The 21,978-nt window shown below is 32.0% G+C and overlaps 2 protein-coding genes across 2 annotated transcripts; both read left to right on the top strand.

Moving 5' to 3' along the window:
- The first annotated feature begins 379 nt into the window (after positions 1 to 379).
- LOC121129043 (echinoderm microtubule-associated protein-like CG42247) lies at positions 380 to 17,398 on the top strand. Its single transcript, XM_040724709.2, has 7 exons — positions 380 to 485; positions 13,174 to 13,786; positions 13,848 to 14,523; positions 14,589 to 14,836; positions 14,893 to 15,376; positions 15,444 to 15,886; positions 15,963 to 17,398. The coding sequence occupies exons 1-7, from the start codon at positions 459 to 461 to the stop codon at positions 17,219 to 17,221; spliced, it is 3,750 nt and encodes a 1,249-aa protein (XP_040580643.1). The 5' UTR covers positions 380 to 458; the 3' UTR covers positions 17,222 to 17,398.
- Positions 17,399 to 18,445: 1,047 nt separating this feature from the next.
- Positions 18,446 to 20,733, top strand: Sac1 (Sac1 phosphatase). Its single transcript, XM_040724860.2, has 3 exons — positions 18,446 to 18,877; positions 18,926 to 20,180; positions 20,247 to 20,733. The coding sequence occupies exons 1-3, from the start codon at positions 18,650 to 18,652 to the stop codon at positions 20,507 to 20,509; spliced, it is 1,746 nt and encodes a 581-aa protein (XP_040580794.1). The 5' UTR covers positions 18,446 to 18,649; the 3' UTR covers positions 20,510 to 20,733.
- Positions 20,734 to 21,978: the final 1,245 nt, after the last annotated feature.

Raw genomic sequence — 21,978 nt, 5'->3', positions numbered from 1 at the left:
AAGAGTAAGTATAGGTCTAATAGACCCAGGTGGTATTAGGAATTAAGTGACTAAAAGAAGACAAATAAACAGCTGACATAAAATACATAGGATTTGAGAACAATTTGATACCATCATTTCTTTAGTAATAGTTATGAAGAATATACGCAAAAAAAAAATCGAGTCCTTTTCTCCTTCAATAAAGAGGTGTTAGAAAGCTCAGGGGATTACAAAAGTCATTATGAAATACATGTATATACTATTTTCATTTGTACATAGGAACTGGCTTCAATGCAGGTCAACATTTATTTTTGTTATTATTTTTTTATGATTTAACTTTCTCCCGCTTTTCGGTGATTTAAAAAACAAAAAGAAATTAATGAACTCAAGCTAATAGTTGCTTAGAGCACGTATTTTCAAGAAGAACACCCTTCCAAAGAAAAAAAAAAAGGAGCATTAAGATTTACCCATCTGTTGTCATGGTCAGAGCAAATGAATATTCAGAGGTAAGTACAAAATAGCTGAACAGTACTGAATATGGTCACCCTTAATGACCTTATTTTGATTTTTTTTTAAATCGCCCAAAAACCGACAATGAATTTAATCTTTGTCTTAAAAAGAAGAACAGATATTTTAGATTTTGGTCGGTTTTCAACTGTTTGTCCCCCATACAACAGGATATTTAATGAATTCATAAAAAAGTCCCCGTACAGGGTTTAAAAAAAAGGACGTATGGGGATAAAGAGGATAATGGATAAATCTAGTACTTAATTATTTAATTTTCCCTCTTTTTTTAAACTCCATCAATCAGTCGTAGATAATATATGAAGCGACGAAGATTTCCTAGAGGAGGATACTATTCCTAGCAAGGTTTTTCCCTTATCGCTCTAGCGGTTCCGGTTCTTGAGCTGATATAATTGGAAATGACAAAGATTTCGTCATATATTGCTTATGTTCAATATTATGGATCCAGGTCCGCTACTAAGCATGCCTGGGCCCTATAATATTTTTTAAGTAAGGCTTTACCAAACATTACTATCTAAAGCCCCTCTACACGAATACGACCCTGTTTGTATCTAATATAATTTCGTGAGCCTGAATTTTCTTTTATGTGCCTTTACCAAAACTGAGGCTGTATAATAAATAACCGGGACTGAAGACCGGTGAAATGAAAGAACCAAGACAGAACCCGTAAAATGAAAGAACTAACACCGAGACTGATAAAACCGCCAAATCTGAACCGGGCACAACCATGATTCCTATAGACGGGATTTTTGTAGAACGCGAGGAAAAAGTTTGAGCAAATGAATTCTGGTATAAAGAGGAGAACCTTTTACATTTTTATTAGTATTAGTACCAGGAAAATATGATAATGATACATCACGATTTTTGGTAACAATGAAAATCCGCATTATATGAAATCCAAGTTATTTTTTAGTACTAAAACCCGTAAAATGGGATAAATTATTTCTCATTGTCAGTTTTTCCTTTGTTTTTTAGTATGGATGAGACAATAAACACACTTTATACATCATAAATTATTTAAAATAATGTATGCTAGACAAAATAATTGTAAAAGTTAATCTTAATCGAGGATTTATTTGATTTATTAATCCTGTCATTTCAATACTGTAAAATTTTAATAATCGGAACTTAACCAATAATTATTCAGCAACCTTTTTAATACAAGTTTTGTTTAATAAGTAATTACCAAAAGTTTTAAATCTATATTTTAATTAAAATAATTACAGGACACTTCTATTATAGGCATAGAACTCATCAACAACTACAAAAATTCTTGTATATTGCAATATATAGTGGTTTATAATTTATTATCATATTGTAAAAAGGGATATGAGGAGAATATACCTCACTTATACGAGGAGTTAGAATTATTTCAAACACCACGTGATATGAAATCCGCGGTGTTTGAAACCTGGTTATGCGGAGACCTCCTGTGTATAAATTTGTTTATATTAATTTTATTGTGCTTTTGTAAAACAATTTATAGCAAAGATAGGGGAGAATGCTTACTTCAAAGGAATATGTTTTAATTTGATATATACATTCAAAATTGTTTATTTAATAATGGTCTACTCAAAATAATGGTGTTTGATCATATCAAAGGTTATGATTATTGACGCATTGAATAGTAATTGTGCGCAGTATCAGTTTTAACGAGAGCAGGGACTCGGGGAAAGTCTTTTTCTTATTTTAAATTTGAATTGAATTTCGAATTTCGTTTTTTTTTTGTTAGAAAATAAATTTTGAATCTTTAAATGAAAGGAAATATTTTAAAATCCTCGTTTTTTTAGAAAATATTTTAAATTTTCTAAAAGAGTATAGTCTTTGACACCCGTATTGTGTATAATCAAGTACAAGGCTATGGCAATGACCCCAATGCCACCTTAAAACCAATCCGAATTTTGAAAGAAAATAAGATAAATTTCTTTGAATGACTTTTAGAATAATCACCCCAAAATAAGAACCAATCCTTTGTTAATGAAATTATGACACATTTTAGTAACATTTGTTAGACTATTTTGCTTCACTGATTCATATGTGCATATTTTGTTTTCATATCTTATCAATTATGGAACAAATTAACATTACGTAGTTGTCTAAAATTTTATCAGAGGAAGGAAACGATATTATTTCCTTTACATACATACTGCATATATGTAATAGTTCAAAGTACATCCTTATTCCTACCCCTATGTAATACATTTCCCATTATTCTACAATGCAAAAATTATTTGTAGCTTGTTACATGCTCTATTTTCTTGTTTTTGTTGACAATTTGTAAAGGGTTTTTGTTAGAAATTAAAACTGAGAACTTTTTTATTCTTCAAGTGATAAAGGCGCAAGTCAAGATTAGATAGTTTGCGGGAGAAAGGTTTCAGTATGATCATCAGTTACTACTAAAATAAACTATAATACTATTTCTCAAATCAAATCTGGAGTTTTATTCATTTTCTTTATTCTAATAACCACCTACAAATTGTTTATACTAAACCATTGGAGACGCCACAAATTGTATTTAAAATAGCAAAATTAATTGAAAAAAATAATTAAAAATAAGTAAATTTGATTTCAATGTACATATAGGGGCCAAATCAAGTATCACTAATCAAAGTGAACACTTTAAATGTCCAAACTTTTAATATAACAGTCCGTATTGTCACAAGAAATATATTAATGGGCCACAGAACTATTTAATACATATTTATTTCAAATTTAGGCAAAATACATTAAACCTGGGGGCTACGGGTTGGACATCCCTACTCTAAACTATAGCTATAGATATCTTAAATCATTATGTTGATGTTCATGAGAGATGAATAATAATTTTATTACAAAAATAGATGGTTGAAGTTATATCTCAAGATAAGCTAGAACCTTTTTTCCATACTGCATCTGTGATCGTTTGCTGTTTTTGGTGGACGAGTTTGCCTCTCATGTAGCTGGCCACTTTAAGAAGCCTCAGAAATCTGTTCCCACAGAGACACGGCCAACTCCTTGCTGTACGGAGATACAGTTGGAAGATATATCTTTATTATTAGTAAACGAATTTTCCTAACTGAATTACGATTTTCTTATATTTTTATATAGTAAATTGACATGAGATCTCAAAATCTCACACAATCATAAGTTTAAAAACATGAGAAACCTTTATACAAGCTCAAATTAATTATGAGGCTTAACTGCATGTAAATATATGCCCCCTAAGACAGTGGTTCCTAAACTTTTTGTGCCCAAGGTACAGCAAAATAAAAATTGATTGACACATCTATTTTAATTAAACTAATCACTTGTATGATTATAAGCTATAGCAAATAATGTATGGCTCTCACAATTCATACGACACACTTGAACAGGCAAATTATAATTGAATAACAATCATAATTAGTTTTCAAATTCAAATACACCTATATGAGGGAAAAAATGAGCGCTCTAATTTTCAATTGAGCGTGCTCTCAAAAACGAGCAAGAGTGAGTTGACAAAATTAGTTACTGAGCGGGAGAGTAATCAGAATATCTTGAGCCGACTAATGCTCTGGTGGTGACAAACGAACAGAGGCAAAAATACCCTCTGTTCAATTTCGTAAGCGAAGGTAAAATTAAATTTTAAAAAGGAAAGAAGAAAAAGTGTCCTGATATTTATCCATGACTCAGGCCCAACTCTCGCTAAAATCGGCCTTAATTTGTTAGTTTTATATAGATAACTGCGTTATTAATGATGTCGTTCGATATGTTGATATTGTTCATTTTAACCACAATTTTAAATTCCTCATGGCTACAAGATAATCATATGGCACTCTTTACAAATAATTATGTAATTCAATTCTACAAAGTACATACCAACATGCGTATTTAAGGCGAATGCTGGAAAACAAAGAGTGATAAGGCCTTGATTTTTCAAACAGAGTGTCATTAACGTACAGGATTGATCTTATCTAGTAGTACACATTTTATTATTGTCCATTTTTCAAGAGTAACATTTAAACGAGAGGTTTTGTGAGTACATTTATTTGACAAAATCTTCTAAAAATATTGCTTGGCACAACTTTTATCCAATATGTGAGCCCTCAGCTCTAATAATTGTCTCAATACAAAGTTTAAATTCCTTGCATACCTTGATTATGTAGTCAGACTCGAGCCTGGTCCACTCCTTCTTAATGACAGCCTCTAGAGACTGGACACTCCTGTGAGGAGTAGCACACACCCCTCATCCAGATACTTCTAGATAAAGTAGTCCAAGGGTTTCGTATCTGGAGAAGAGGGTGGCCACATGTTGATGTCCCAAAAGTGCGGAAAGCCAAAATGGGTTCATATAAATAATAAGATGGCCAATATATGACGAGGGATCAATAACAAATCTTATTCCTGTCCTGATAGAAATAGTGTGGTATGAATGAGTGTGGAAATGAATGGTATAACTTGTAAATTCGTTTATTTATCAAAAATAATAAATTATGAAATAGTCATGACTAAAGCTTTAAACCAAGTAGCGAAACAAGGACCCACGTGATCAATAGCAGTAAAATGTATTGGTGCACAGAAACATTTATGTCAGCTAAAGGTACTGTTGAATTATTATTAGGAGTTATGATGATGTCTAAAAGATTTTCCTTTTAAGAAAAATCCTAATTCAAGGTCTAATAAATGAACATTGCTTAGCTAGACAAGACTTAGCTATGGATCCCAATTCAAGTCTCGGCTCCAAGTTCCCACATCTGACAATAATTGATCATTATACCTTTATTATTATATTATCAATTATTATAATAACTATTAATAAATCCTAAATGTATAGTTGAAAACTCCTCTTCTCTTTGGTGGGATATTCAAAGAAGGAAAAATCCTATATAGTATTAAAATAATTTATACGTGTCACTGATGTACGCCCCCCTTAGAAAAACAACAATGAATGGCATTTATTTCAAAAATGGAGACAGATACAGACTTTAAACATAAAAGAAAAGTTTTTCATAATTCTGAGTTACGTACGTAAGGTTATGCTTCATTCTGATCAAACTAGATTGCTGGGCTCTGGAGGACAAGTTTGTTTTTTCGCGATTCCACATGTCTTAAAGTTTTTCTAAGTTTGGGTTCTCGATTCCACAATGCACCAAAAAAATTAAAAATCCAAAAAACAAACTCTTGTACAAGTGGAAATAAAAAAGGGAAGAAAGGAAGTTGAAGATTAGCAAGTTAGTCTTAGTATGTATCTTCATTATAAGGAACATTTTATATAATAATTATATTTATTCCAAAAATGATTCTTACTTATGGTGGGGATGAGTTTCCATTATTACTTATAAGACAACTGTTCCCAATTAAGTTAGTAATGACAATTAATAAATTACTAGGTAAAACATTTGGAAACATTGTCTTATATTGACCAAAATCAGTATTTTTACATGGTCAATTATATGTTGCATTTTCAAAAGTGTCAAAACGGGTGCAAATTTGATCATATTTATATCAAATGGACAGAAAACAACATAAAAATGTTTCATACAAGGAGGTTTTTATTTATAGTAGATCGTTTTAGCTTAGAATTTTAACATAAACAAACTAAATATTAATAAAATCTTTTTCATTTTTCATTGCCTATCTTTAAGATAGAGTGTTTATGCATGTCAAAGAATAAAATAATTTGTTCTTTCCCAAACAGCAATTTTCGAGTGTGATTCCGTGCTTCATCCCTCTTTATTATTATTTATTTTCCAGTCTACGTCAGTAAAAAAATAACTTAGTGACGTCATAAGAAAAGCGAAATTTTGGGGGAAAATGTTAAAATGCTGCATCATTGTATTTATTCAAGTTAACGGTCGCGTTTTGTTACTTTAGTTTAATGCTTTAGCAATAAAGTATCAAGTGAAACGAGGGAGTCGATAGGTGACCATAAAATATACTGTGTATTTTGTATAAGCAAGGTAATTGTTCACATCTTAAAATATAACCTTACCTAGCTAACATAAAAATATAATATGTATTTTTTTCTTCAGCTGTCTACGTTCCTGATTTACTAAACTTCAAATACCCACCGCTACTAGTATATTATTCGCAAATACATAATACCTAAGTCATTTTAATGTATCAAAATGAAATTAGAATAGCTTCTTTTAAGCTGTTAACAATTATTGAATAATGATTCCATAGTTGAGAAAAAATAGTAATTGATTTTGGGCCTTCGTGTTTGTTTATTTTCGAAAGAAAGGTTGCGTTATACAATAAAGGTAATCATGTAAAACAGAACTAATTTTAATTCAACCAATCAACGTTCAGAAGAAGAGAAGCAGAAACATCGAGAGTTGACAACAAAATACATTGAGTATTTTTGTGTTAGGGAGGTAACAACTCTATGTGGAATATTCAATTATTGAATTATCCTAATCACGAGCAACTTGTACACGACATATATATTAAAACTTTTAGTATAAGTTAAGAAATGCTCATATTTCAAAAATATGTGCATTTATAAACAATATAGTCTTCCTAATTAATCTAATCTCATGTTTTATTAAATTTTATTTTGACAAACAATCAGAAATAAAAAGTTGATTAAATCAATTGAGGTCGCCTTACTTGCATTATTCTAAATAATGCTTCATAAATGCTAAATCGTTGCACAATAAATGAAAAAAAATGACCGAATTATAAATAATCAGAAGCCAATTTTCCATATTTTCACAAATTAAATGAGATTTAGATATATATGAGAATTTAATTCGTCGTATTTGAGGGTTTCAAAAAATAATAAGCATAGATGGAAGGGCTACTAAGTTAAGAGAGTTTTTAATGAAAGAGACGACAAACATATCATTGGAAAAAAATGATCCACATCAACTCTGATAGGTTTAAAATTGTCTACTGCCCAATGTTTATCTATTTACTAGGATCATTGTCGGTGATGCAAATCCTCGTGAATTATTTAGTTGGTCCATTTTTTTGGAATTGGTAATCTGAAGATTTAATTATATTTTCCTTAGCAGTTGTCATTATTATTTAATTCCTGAGTAGTGAACATCCTTTCCTAAATAGATTCAATTCCATTCAAAACTGAATTGAACACATTCGTTTGTGCTCTTAAAAGACGGAGAGTAACCCTGGAGGATTTGTTGCAGAGTTATAATTGTAAATCCTTGTTGAATTCAGAGTAGAATTGGGGATCAAAATCGGAGTAAATGTCCTTGTTTATATCCTTTTCTCCTTCCTCTCTTGCTACAGATTACCGTAGCTGCTATAATTAAACGTCATGAGCATTACTCATTCTATCCTTCAAAACATTCTTCAAATTGTCAGGGCTACTATGTTGGTTTTCAGTTTTTTTTTTAAATACCTATTGTACACAGGATTTTCCTCACTAGTCATTGTTAGTTTTATAGAGAAACATAACTCCTTTGTTCTTCCCGCGCTCTACAAAAGTCCATTTATAGTCATTTTTGAATTGAGGGGGTGTGAGTGATTGTAAATTTATTTATTTGATTAATATTACAACCATCTTGAATCAATGTGCGTAGATTCGGTTCACTGTCGCCCCTAGAGAAGGAAATAAAAATTATATTTATGGACTTCGAAGACAATTCCTAGGAAATACGCAGTAATTGTAATATTATAATGCTTACATATAATTAATCAGTGTAACTCCATCTAATCAATTAAAGGAAGGATATATATACAGTCCAATATTTCATATACATGTCTGGGTCAATTATAACCTCTAAATTCAAATTTGTGAGATGAGTTAAGATATTGAAGACTTTTAGTTATAGTTTTAAAACCTTTATTTGATTTAAAAGACTTATTTTGGCCCAAATATTGTCTTTTAAATAAAATCTATCAATTTATCATTCTTTTATTACGATTTTGACTATTTTAAGTGCAATTTGCGGTTCCTCCAAAGGATTGTTAAAGATAGTTTGTTGATAAAGTTGACAATAATTTACCAAAGAATAAAAAGGTAATCCACAATCAATTTAAAAAATCTAGTTTGCTTTTGTGTTGATAGGCCACATATGAAGAAATATAAGCGTGTGTAGCTAAAGCTCAATGCAACATATTTTATTATTAAAGAAAATGGGAGTACAAAGGTATGTAAAGGTATTGGCGCTCAGTTCTAAATAATATGTCAGACTTTGAGAATGTGCATTGTAGTAAAGTTTGGGATCATTTTATCCAAAATAGAAAAACATAACAGGGCAAATGCGAATGTGGCACAATTTTAAGGGCTAAAGTCACAAATAATACAATTAGGCTTCCTGAATATGTGTAGAGAAAACATGAAATCAACATAGAGGAAGAAGAAACCAGTATCTTTTTTGTAAAATAAGAAAAAATGCAAACCTTTTCTAAATTATTCTATTAGAGAAAATAATTTTTCCAAGGATGATGAAAATAAGACCAAATAGGATTTAGACAAAGAGGGATAAAGAAGAAAAGGATGGCAATGAATAGTTGAATATTGCGACCGAAAACATAATTAAAAACAACAAGATTTCTGAATTTATGTTATGGCCGTTTTGAATAAAGTAAATGAAAATTCATTTTGCACTGATAAATCAGTTCAAAAAGCTAAGGGTTTATATGACCAAACTGGGGACTTGAGGGAAGCTAAAGTCCTTGTTAATTTAATAAAGTCAGTCTTAAATATCAGGGGTGTCCGTAGGGGGCGAGCTAGAGGGGATGTAGCCCTCCCCCAAATCAAGGAGTGTTTGCTATTTAATGGATTTTTTTTTCGTCACTCGGGCAAGTTAAGCAGCAGAGGAAAAATTTAATATTTGAAATCTTTTTAAAAAAATTTAATATTTAAAAATTTAATCTTCTGTTAATAGGTATGTATTTTTCAATTTTTTTTTCAAAATATTTAATATTTGAAATGTATTTTTTCCAAAAAAATTAATTTTTAGATTTTTTTAAACTTTCTTTGAATAGATATGTAATTTTGAATTTTTTTTCAAAAAAAAAAAATTTTTTTTTTTTTCAAAAAAAATTGATATTTGAAATTTTTCAAAAAAAAAAATGAATAACTTTCTTTGAATAGCTATGTAATTTTGAATTTTTTTACTCAGCTTTGCAATCGACTAGGATATGATACTCTTCATGCTTTGATATTATGACGCACAAATATCAATTTAAAGGATCTAAAAACTAAAATATATAAATTATTTAGGTCCATAATTTTCCTGATATTTTTTTAAACATTATCGATTCCCGGGAATTTATCATCACAATGGACCACATATATTTTGGGTAGAAAATTTTAAACATTTTTTGATGTGTTAGATTTTTTTATATTGGCAACCTGAAGAAATTTTTTATTTTCTCAAACTGATATCATTATTATTTCATTAGTGAGGTTAGAACGTTTATGTATAAAGTCACTACGTGTGAGTTTGCTCATGAAAAATGGAGAGAAACACCAAGGGTTTGTTATCTTCTATAATAAACTAAGTAGAGTTTGTCTGTTCGTGGAAGCCTATATACTTATAATTATGCACCGTGTCTTTAAAAACATGTTGAAAAAAACTCTATTATATTGATTCATGAATGTATGAGTAATCTACATAAATATTGTTTTTTCCTGATAAAGATCGAGTGTGTTTAAAAAGTAATTCATTTTCATTAATTTCATATATTTGAATTCACCTAACCTAATTTATGTTTTGTAACCTAAATACATATAATTTACATACTCAAAAGCAACAAATTCGTACTTAATAACTAATAGGACAAGATTAAGTCGTTGGAAAAAATATATTTATACTTATTCCTACATAATAACATGTATGAATTCAAGACAATATAATATGTAAAGAAACAAAGCACTTTTGATGATTAATAGAAATTTTTATCTTGAAATATTATCGCTCATGTGGTGGAGAGACGTCATATTTCTATGTACAATATTCTAAAGAGGCTTAAACAATTTCTGTTATGATTCATAAATAGGTCATTCAAACAAAAGATACGAATCTACAACGAAATATCGAACTTTCATGGGGATTGGCACCCTTAGGGATAACCCTTTCATTGCTAAGTAATTTGGTATCAAGTGATATTATTCAAGCAGGTAAAATGATTTTCGATGTATCAATTTTGGTCTAGGGTAAGGTGCATTACTTTCATGAGAGAGGAATGTGTAATGTTTAGGACCTCTACGTGACAAATTTACAAACATTTCAGATCTTATATTTTTTTAGATAACAAATTTCAGTTCTTCTTTTGATTAGGCCCTCAATTATAACAGGCCCCTTAAGAATAATTTTTGATTCCTCTAGACTGGGGATGTCTAATCCATAGCCTGTATTGCAGCCCACTAAATGACTAAGTGAGGCCACTACTCATTCCCACTTTAAGTACGTAGTATTTTTTAGCAAAATTGTCACAATATCATCAAATAATACGTGTTATATATCAATGGTGGTCGAGACCCCTGTGGGGGTTATTGGACACAACAGAGGGGTCGCCTAATTATTTCTAAAAAAGAATATAATTTTTATTTTCTATTTACAATATATTCGATTATTTCTTCGTTGTATTTCTTATATTTTTCAATATATGTAGAATTAAAATTTTTGTTCCATATAGTCAAATAACTTATATTATTGGTCTCTTGGTTGAATTTTATAGGGTCGATATCGACTTTAAGTCATCTATTTGTATAAAATACACTCCAAATTTTATACTTACTTCTCAATGAGAGGCGTAGGGATCGCACATTGTCTAGCCAGACATTTCAAGGGTCGAACTCAAAAAAAGTTTGAGAACCAATTTTATATATTGATATTTTTCATACATGTAGATATTTATATTTTTATTATGTGTACTTATCATCTTGTATCATAAACATATTATATAACTAATATAATATGTTTATGATGCAAGATGATCGTGTACAACAGTAATAAAGTGTACAGTTTAATAAAGCCACGATAGAGCAAGGTGATTGAGTATAACTCTTAAAGATCATTACAATGCGTAATACATCCCAAATAATTGATTTTTGAAAAATTATCGCTCAAAGAAAAAAAGATTGAATGAGAAAACAGAGAGAATTTATTTTTTTTAATTTCTTTTCGAAAAAAAAAAAAAAGTTGAGCAAAATTTTTAAAAAAATTCCAAAAACCAGCCTCCCACCCCACAAAAAAAAAATATATTTATATATAAAACTGCTGACCCTCCTTTACAAGGTTGCCAGATTGACCTTTTGGCCTAAACTTGAAATAAATATGTATATATCTGTTTTCTTTAATGAAGCCATTTTTCATGAAATTTAATTTAATAGGTTCTGTGGCCCATTAAAATATTTCAATTCAATGCGGCCCATTATATTAAAAGGTTGGACATCCCTACTCTAGACGATTGATTGATTTATTTTTCTGAATAAAAATTACGAATCTTCGATTCGGCCATCGATTCTGTATAATTATATATATATAATCCGATTTAATAAGGTGTTCTTGACCACAACACTGAAGTCTAGGAGTATCAATTAAGGAGCAGGAGTCTGTTGTATTCGCGTCTCAAGTCACATTTAACTCATGTCAGTCTCAAATATCATTTATAAGAATTCGAGTGGAATAAAACTCTATACTTGAGCATAGTCTGATCCTAAAGATTTAAAATAAAAACCTCCTCAAGTACAAATTTCAAACTTCACCTATGCAAGGAAAACTAAAATTTCAGCAGGGGCGTCCGCAGCGGGACGTGGAGGTGCTGTATCCCTCTCCAAATTAAGGATTTTTTGATTTTTACTAGAAAAGTTATTATTTGAAATTATTTTTCAAAAAATTTAATATTTCAATTCTTTTTTCCAGAAAATTTTAATTTTTTCAAAAACTAAACCCCCCAAAATATAATCCTGTTCATTGTTGCATGTCCAACTATATTGCTTGAGATTCACAATCATCCTTTATTTGAAATAATAATTATTTAAGTACCATTCATAGGGGCGTCCGCAGGGTGAGCCCCCCCCCCAAATATCCAAATTTCTAGAAAAATCAATTCTTCAAAAAAAAATTTCATTTTTTTTTGTGAATAGCTATGGATTTAAAAAATGTACTTTTTTGATTGTTTTTTTTTCTCACAAAAATTCCAAAACCAAGCTACCTAAAAAAATCATCATGCAGACACCCCTGTTGAATCTTGATATTGAGTATGATAAATCCCAGCTCGGGTTGAATTTCTCATTCAACAACGACTTCAAACTTGAACAGAAAAGAACTCGAATTCAAACTCACATACTCAAGAGTTGACTGTGAATTGTAAAAAAAATGACTCGTGAACAGTTCTGATCAATAACTACATATCAGACGAATGAAGTTAGTAATTATCCCCTGTTGCTTTTTTCATTTTATAAACGACCACTCTCGTTAGGCCAATCCAATAATTAAGAAAAACAATTTGTTTGTCATGTACAAAAACAATAAAAATCCCATAATAAAAATAAAATTGTTTCATGCATGAAAGTCCCATTGAGCCCCCCTCAGCTTTATTTTTGATTGTGAGTAAATAAATTACCTTGAATTGAGCATACCATTAATTTCAAGTGAAAATGTTCATGCATTTGTCATGATCCCTAAACAAAACTTAACGTGATTGGGAAAGCCCATAGCAGTTTTTATTTCCTTCTCAATCCATATTGTGTTGCTCCTTTTAATAATGAACTCTTCACTTGTATCATAGGCTACAATTACGGATGACGAAGAGCTAATAGACTATGACTTTACTGATGAAGAGGACACATACGAAGAGGATGATGAAGAAGAAGTAGATGATCATGAAGATGGCTATCGTCCAATAGACAAACGATCTTATCAAAATCCATTCCCTTATCCAGTTAGACATCGGAGAAATAGCAAATATCCTTATTACAAATACGAAGCTCCTCCTCTCTTCACTCCCAGATTTGGTAGAAAACCGGATTTTTCTCGACAAGTTCCTCTACCACTGCCTCAAGAATCTTCAAGAAACAGACGTAATACTACGGCCTCAAGTCAAAAATCAGATCCAGAGTTATATTACCATAGATTGGCTAATTTGGAAGATGATGGTCTTGGAGTGAGTCTCCCTGATTATACGGAATTGCATGATCAACCACCACCCTTGGCTCCTAGGCAAGTTCAAAATAGATCCATGACTACAAAAGGAAGACTAAGATCATCACGGATCAAACCAGCAAAATCAACAAACAATATTTATAACTCTCGCGAGGCTCAGTACCGCCCACCATCACCTCCAACACCAGTTAGATATAATTGGGGCCTATCCCCCGTTAATAATAAGTACCATCAATTAGGTAATTATATAAATTGCATAATTTAAACTTGATTTAAAAAAAATGTTTATTTGATAAAAAGTTAAAGAAGACATTGGTTACGAGGATCGACCATTACCAAGATATCAAAGATACAAGAGGCGCTCTCCCAATCCATTACGGAATCAAGAGTTACTTCCCGATAATGACTATGAAAACAGAGATGATCAAGATGAAAATGGTCAATATGGAATAAGAAAATCAGAGGAAGATGAAGATGAGCGACCAGAGGATGCTCGACACGATTTCAGAAATCTATCTCCATTGATCATTAAAGAATCCCAACATGGAGGGGGTTCAAGGCTACTTCGCTCTAGCAGTGGTGAAAAAAACCAAGGGCTCTTTAAAAACGACCGTTATGACGTAGATAATGAAAGCTATGATAAAGGGTTCTTGAATACATATCATGCTATTAGAATCACTCTTTTTAAAAATGGAGATGAATACTTCCCGGGAACTGAAATACTTTTCAGGCCATGGAGAGACGTACTGGACTTGGATGGCTTCCTCAAGATGATATCTGTGACAAAAGCGAGAACTATGGATTTAAGGAGTCAACTAGATTACATTTTCGATACAAACGGCCACAGAATAACCTCTTTAGACGAAATAGAGGAGGGAGGTAGTTATGTTGTTTCCGAAACGAGGAGATTTATTCATGGAAGTTATGGTATGATTGGAGAGTCTTTTCAAGTGGAACAATATCGAGTTCCATCAAGGTATAATTTTCATCATAGTAGGACTTAAGAACTTAGGTATTTTTAACATTTTGATTTACCTATAGGAGTGCGAGTCGACAAAGGAGGAAATCTTTGAGTCAAAAATCCATAAGTCCTCCTTTGACTAAGTCAAATTCGGGAGATGGAAAGATTGTTCGTGTTGTGAATAACGAGGATCATTCATTTCAATATGAAGTACTCCTGAATTTAAAAACGACACAGACATTTGAAGAAATTCTTGAGGACATGGGAGAGGTGCTCAAAATCAAAAATGCAAACAAAATGTACACCAACGACGGCAGAGAGATTAAAGGTACAGTTAATTTCATAGCAGTGAGTGCAAATTCTATTTTTATGAGGAAAATCCAGGTTTCTCCCAACTCAAAAAAGATCTTGCTGCCGAAAATGTTTTCTACATTTCTTCTGGTCCTGCTGAGATCAACTACAATGGCTCAGAAAAGATTAATAATACTCTTGATAGACCTCTTACATCCACTACCAATTTACATCGAGTTATGAGTGAGCCCAATATTTCTCAAAATGCTCCAACGAGCCAAAATCCTCATCCGTTGTTGAGTATTTCCTACTCTAATTCAAGAGGCCAACGTCCTGTTAATTACAACACAGAACCTCTTAAAGTAACAATTAAAGGAAATCGAAAATCCTTCTTCCCTCCTAATCATGGATATAGAGAGACAATATTGCCTCCACCTAATCGAATTACACTTGATTGGGTGTATGGATATCGGGGAAATGATATTCGAAAGAATCTTTGGGTACTCTACACTGGAGAACTTCTATATTTTGTCGGCTCTGTCGCTATCATTTACAATCGATTTGAAGAAACTCAAAAGTAAATTTTTTTAAATATTTGCAAATTGAAATATTATTAACATATTTTTGGGATGGGGGATTAATAGATATTATACAGGTCATACTGAAGACATATCATGCATGGACTTACATCCTAATAGAGAAATTGTTGCTTCTGGTCAGAATGCAGGGAAAGGAGATATTCACGATGTGAAGTGTCATATACGAGTTTGGAATGTTAAGACTTTAGAAACCCTTCTTATCACTGGTCACGGGGACTGTGAAGTTGGATTTGTTGGAATTGCATTTTCAGTCATGAATATTGGAAGCTACATTGCTGCCATTGATAAGTCTTGTGACAGGATCATGACTCTTTGGGATTGGAATCCGGATGGGAAAATACTTGGAAGAGTTGCTACACATCAAGAAGGAGCATATGGATGCTCTTTTCATCCTTTAGACAATAACCTATTAATTACATACGGAAAGAACATTCTTACTTTCTGGAGTCGACGGAAAGACGGTTTTTTTGAGAGAACGGACGTTATTGGTAATAATACTATTCTATATAAAATAAAATATTAGAAGTTTTAAGTTATTATAATATCATTTTAATAAAATCACAGGTAATTCAGCTATGAATGGAGCAGCTATTGACAAAACAATTAATACGATCAACTTCTTAGAGAGTGGAGATCTTGTAACCGGGGATGAAGAAGGAATGATTAGTATTTTTACAGTTTCCAGCGAGGGAGAATATTTCATGTCTCACGAGTTTGATGCACATTCCAAGGGTGTTAATTGTCTTTACATGTTGACCAGAGGTACTTTGCTTAGTGGAGGCGAAAAAGACAGAAGAATAGTTGCTTGGGATGCCTCTCGTGATTTTGGAAAAATATTAGAAACAAAATTGCCTGAAGGAGCAGGATCCTGCCGAACGTTGACTCCTCAATATCCAGGACGTAATGATGGAAACATATATGTAGGAACAGTCAAGAACATAGTACTTGAAGGAGGTCTTCAACGTAAATTTACTCCTCTAGTTTGGGGTCATTCCAGACAAGTGGACGCTGTGACTACACATCCAGATGATCTTTCCTTTGTAACTGCAGGACATGACCGAATTGTTGCTCGATGGAGAAAGCAAAGAATTGTTTGGAAGATTAGTGTTCAAACCGAATGTTGCAGTATTGATTATTTTCCAGGAGGCTCTGTTGTGGCTGTTGGTACTGCTGATGGTCATATAATAATTTTGAATGCAGAAAATGGAGCTCATGTAACGACTATACGGGTTTGTGCCTCTCCTATCAATGCTTTAACTTACAATCCTCGAGGAGAATCTCTGGCATGTGTCTCACAAAATGGATTTGTATATCTGTTTAGAGTGACCAAAGACGGATTCACTTACAAAAAATATGGTAAACTTGGTGGAGTGGGTGGCGTCCCACTGTATCGTATAGATTGGTCACAAGACGGGGATTACTTCCAAGCTGCTTCCACAGATTATAATTTATGTGTGTGGAATTTAAAATCTCATAAAATGGAAAAGGATCCTGCCAATTTCCGTGATATAGAATGGTTGGAACATACATGCACCGTGGGGTTCCCAGTCGTTGGTATTTGGAACAATTTGAATTATAGGAATGAACCTTCCATTCCATCGGTTGTACATACGGGATTTGAAGGTCAATTTGTTTCAACAGGAGATCATCATGGATATTTAAGACTCTTTCAATATCCATGTGTTAATCCTCGTGCAGAATATTTGGAAATGAAGACAGGTTCTGGGCCAATTTATGGGTTAGATGTATTTTTTAAGGATTCTTATATAGTGACAGTAGGAGGATCTGGATCTCCCTCCATAATGAGATGGAGGATTCGATAAAAAATGAAGAATTTCCTTCTCATAACTTATTCACTCTTGTTCATTCAGTTACCAATTCTAATTTATATTATGTACATACTTATTCATCGTAGAATTACTTCAATTTTACTGTCTATATACAAGATGATTTCGATGACAATTATTTATTCCAATAAAATATGAAAACATACGATACGATATTCATTAGCAAGTTTGTTCTTTCTCTCTATTGACTATTTGCTACTCACATTCCATCCTTCAATAGCAGAAATCCTCTGCAGCTATAAGAAGGAATGTGAAAACAAATGCAAAGAAAATAATCACAGCTAGATAGTCCAACATCCTGGTCCGTAGAGCACTATTACACCACTGCCAACCTGTAAATTCATAGTTCAGGCTCAAATAGATGCATGTGTGCGCTGCATAAGTGAGAGAGAGGGAGGTTGGCCGGGATAGGGGGAGGTGAAATGAATGAATATATAGATAGAAGGAAAACAAAAAGCTGTTTTAATATTAATATACAATATATTTTCTGTACAAGTTGCAACCAAAAAATGAGACCAATCATTTTAAATAAAGGATTTACAGTACTTGGGATGAAGATAGTGTATTAATTGAATATTCTATGGATGATCGATGCATTCATGATTTCATTTTGGACTATTTGAATACAAATTACTCAAATAAAAGTATTATGAGGCACATTATAAAGTTCAACTCCTCAAAGTTATATTACTCATAAATACATAATAGCCATGTAATTTTAATAGATCAAAATGAAATGAGAGTATCAATTAATTGTTGGTAATTAGAATGGCCATTGTTGTAATTGCATTATGGAACTTAAGACGAAGAAATTGAAACTTGTACAATGTACCTATAAAAGTGGATACTTGTATATAACAAAACCATATGTAATGCCATTAAAACTAGCTGTTAATAACCAATAGTAATAACAATAGACAATAGAAAAATCTTGAAACCCATTTTCTTATTAATTACTGTACAATTATTAATCATACAATTGTAAGATAGATTTATATAAAATTTTGTAAAATAAATAATATCTTATTTCTTTTTGAATACGTTTATTTATAGTCACCTTGTATTTATTACACATCATTTTTAATCATAAATAATTGTTCATTAAATAACGGTAGCATTGTAAGCTTTGTAACTCAACGCAACCTTGATATAACTTTATTACTTCAAGTTATTTTTTGATGATATTACAATTTATATAATATAATATAAGAGATGATAACCAGGATTTGCAATAAATTATTCAAAAATATTTGTCTAATTTTTTAATGTTCAATTATTGTAAACCTTGGGACCCATTTTAGTGGCCCCCTACAAGTGTTGCTACTAAAAGATGCGATGATGAGTTTGTCTTTAGAGAAGTGACGTCATAGTTGAGTGTCACGGAAGCTTTAACTTCTCGGGAATATGTCTTTGGCTCTTTATATAGCTCCAGACAAATTTTTTATCCGTGATGAGTCCTCGTTGAGTCCGTCCACACCCGCTTTAGTCATTGATCGACTCAATTGTGACATTGAGTGCGTCATTGATGCGGATATTCCCGTTATTTCTAATCGAAAGTCCATCCACGGTCTTCTGGGAATCGTTCCCCTTCTCTCAGGCCCACATCTTGTTGTGATCACCCATAAATCTAAGGTATGTGAACCCGAATAGGAATGGTATGATAATGATAATTCTTTTTAGGTTGGGGAAATCGTTCATAATCACACAATATGGAAAGTGGAAGCAACGGAAATCATTTCATTTTCAAGGGCAAATCTTCACCTAACCAAAGAAGAGTCAGAAAAGAATAAAGTTATGATGGACATGATCATTCAAGTCCTCTCTACGCCAGCCTTTTACTTTTGTCATACTCTGGATATGACTCGAAATATTCAAAATCGTGGAAATACTGATACAAAACAATCCCTTATCCAAAGTGCAGATTTTGAATACGTCTGGAATCGAAAACTCTTGGAACCCTTTTTTGATCGTCCTGAATTACATCGATTCTGTCTTCCAATTATTCATGGAGCCATTTTCATTCAGCGTTGTTCTGTTAACGGAAAGTTTTTTCGGTGGGCTTTAATTTCAAGGCGATCTTCAGACCGGGTTGGGACTCGGTTTTTCGTAAGAGGAGTCAATCATTTTGGAAAGGTGGCCAATTTTGTTGAAACAGAGCAAATTGTTGAGCATGATGGAGCTATTTCATCATTTGTTCAGTCTCGTGGATCCATTCCAATGTTTTGGTCTCAATTACCTACTCTTGAATATATGCCAAAACCAAGTATAATGCTTGGAGAAGATCATCAAACAGGGTTTGATGTTCATTTCGGTGAGCAAATCAACAAATACGGAGATGTCGTGGCTGTAAATTTAATTAATACCCATGGATATGAAGGAAAATTGGAGAAAAGTTATCGACAACTTTGTTCTAATTCTGTCAAAGCACCTAGAATATCATATGAAGGGTTTGATTTTCATGCAGAGGGTTGGAGTCGAATCTCCAAGCTTATCGACCGTTTGTCGAGCTATCAAAATAAATTTAATTTCTTTTATTATGACAGTCGTCAAAGGACTCCCAACTTAGTACAATCTGGCATTTTTAGAACGAATTGTATGGACTGTCTGGATCGAACCAATGTAGTCCAATCCATGCTTGCTTTTGAGAATTTGAAAAGTGTCTTTAGTCGTATGGGAATATCCAACTCTGGGTTAGAGCTCAATACGGATTTTATCAAAGTCTTCAAAAATGTTTGGGCGGATCATGCGGACGTCATAGCTGTTCAATATGCTGGAACTAGAGCCATGAAGACAGATTTTACTCGCACGGGAAAGAGAACTTACGCAGGAATTTTGGACGATGGATACAATGCATTGTCTAGATATGTGAAAAATAACTTTTTTGACGGTTTTCGACAGGATTCACTGGACATTTTTATAGGAAAAATTGGAACGGGTGGGTTTCCTCTTTCAGTTGTTTTTGTTTATTTTCAAAGTTTTTAACTATTACTGCTTTTTTCAGGTCTTAACGCACGAAGTTTTGATTCTTACCCCATCTTCTTTCATCAATCTGAATTCAAAGCTGTTCATATCATACCACTGTCCCTCCTCGTCATCATTGCCTCTTTCTTCCTGATTTTACTGTTTTCATCGGAAATTAACTCTCACACATTTTTGTTTTTATTTTTTTTAGCTTGTCTCATTGCTATACTTCTCATGATGTTGTTTCGGTTTGGGCCTCAATTTGTGGACTGGCCTAAATTCAATCAGTTTCATTTACAGTGAATTTATTTAAATTCATGTAAAAAAATAATTGTAATTCATATTAATCAGACATTTCTATACACCTACAAATCTACCATATGTCTTATACTTACCATAGAAAAATTCAATCTATTTCTCTGTTATTTAAAAAAATATTACTTAATCATTGATATTATAATTTGATGTTTAAAAATGTCAAATTTCTTCTCTTATAAAGAATAAATTTTGTTTTTAACCTCAAGAAATGGACCACTTTATGCATTCTTTTAAAGAGCATTAATTATTATTATAAAGGTGTATCGCAGTACTCGTACGACTCAAAAATTGAATAACACCCATATTCAAAAGTTTAATTTCAAATGTTTTCAGACGTCAAAAAACTAGGGCTGTCAATAAGTTTTGATATCAATTGCCAATGAGTTCTTATATTATCTGGAGAAGCACAAGCTTTAATCACGCAACCTGTTGTTGTGAAAAACATCTTTTTTGATGATAAATTCCACTTGGTAAACTCATATGATTTTTGAACAATTATAAAGCCATATTATTTGTCGTATTTGTAATTTTATCTCCCCATCACTTGGTATTTTAAGCAACTCTTCCATTTTCTAATTATATTTGAAATCCCAAAAACAAATTCTTGAGCAAAAAACGATAAATTGACGGAATGTATATAAAATACAAAATATAAGTAGATTTATGTTAAAGAATAAATTCTAACATAAATACTGAACAAAATTATTAAATTAATTATTTAAACGGATGAATTTGTACTTCAAAAATAAAGTATCAACTCCAGTTTGTGTTTGTACAAGATAGTTATTTAATAAGTTTCATTCAAATAATTAATTAATCAATATGAAATGTTATTCCTCGATTAATCTTTCAATACATTTCCCAGTGTAACCTCAGAGCATTGAAACAATTGGTCTACTCTTTCCCGACTTTCAACTTTTCAGTTCTTATAAACCCTTTCCATCGATCCACAAAGCTATTCCACATCCTTTTGTCGTTTTAAAATCAATTTTGGGTCTCTCACAAGGTGGTGGATTAGACTTAGGACCCAGTTCTAAGTCTCGTGAAAGTTGTTTATGATAACTCAAACTATGAGTATTGAATAGAACAATCGCCACTGCCTCTGACCCGCTCTCGATAACTTCCTCACAATCTGGGATCGGACAATTGATAACTGTTGGTGCTTTAGGGATTATGTTGAATCTGTTGGGGTCTACGAACACATACACTCGGTTAATTAAATGTAATCATGAATAAAAATACTCTTGAACAAACAATATATTTCAAAATGATTACATTCTAAAAGATATTTATAATTAAATATTACCCGCAATTAATTAAATAATGAATATACTTACTTATAATAAAATATATAATTATGTGAATAAAGCCTCCACATGGAGTCTTTTTTTAAACAGAACTCAACTGATCCCTTCAGGATTTACTCCCAATTAAGTAATCTGTAAGGCTCCTAG

This window comes from Lepeophtheirus salmonis, chromosome 14, assembly GCF_016086655.4.
Source record: "Lepeophtheirus salmonis chromosome 14, UVic_Lsal_1.4, whole genome shotgun sequence".
In the NCBI taxonomy this organism is placed as follows: domain Eukaryota; kingdom Metazoa; phylum Arthropoda; class Copepoda; order Siphonostomatoida; family Caligidae; genus Lepeophtheirus; species Lepeophtheirus salmonis.
The sequence above is the reverse complement of the archived record's forward strand: the minus strand, read 5'-3'. Positions and strand labels throughout refer to the sequence as shown.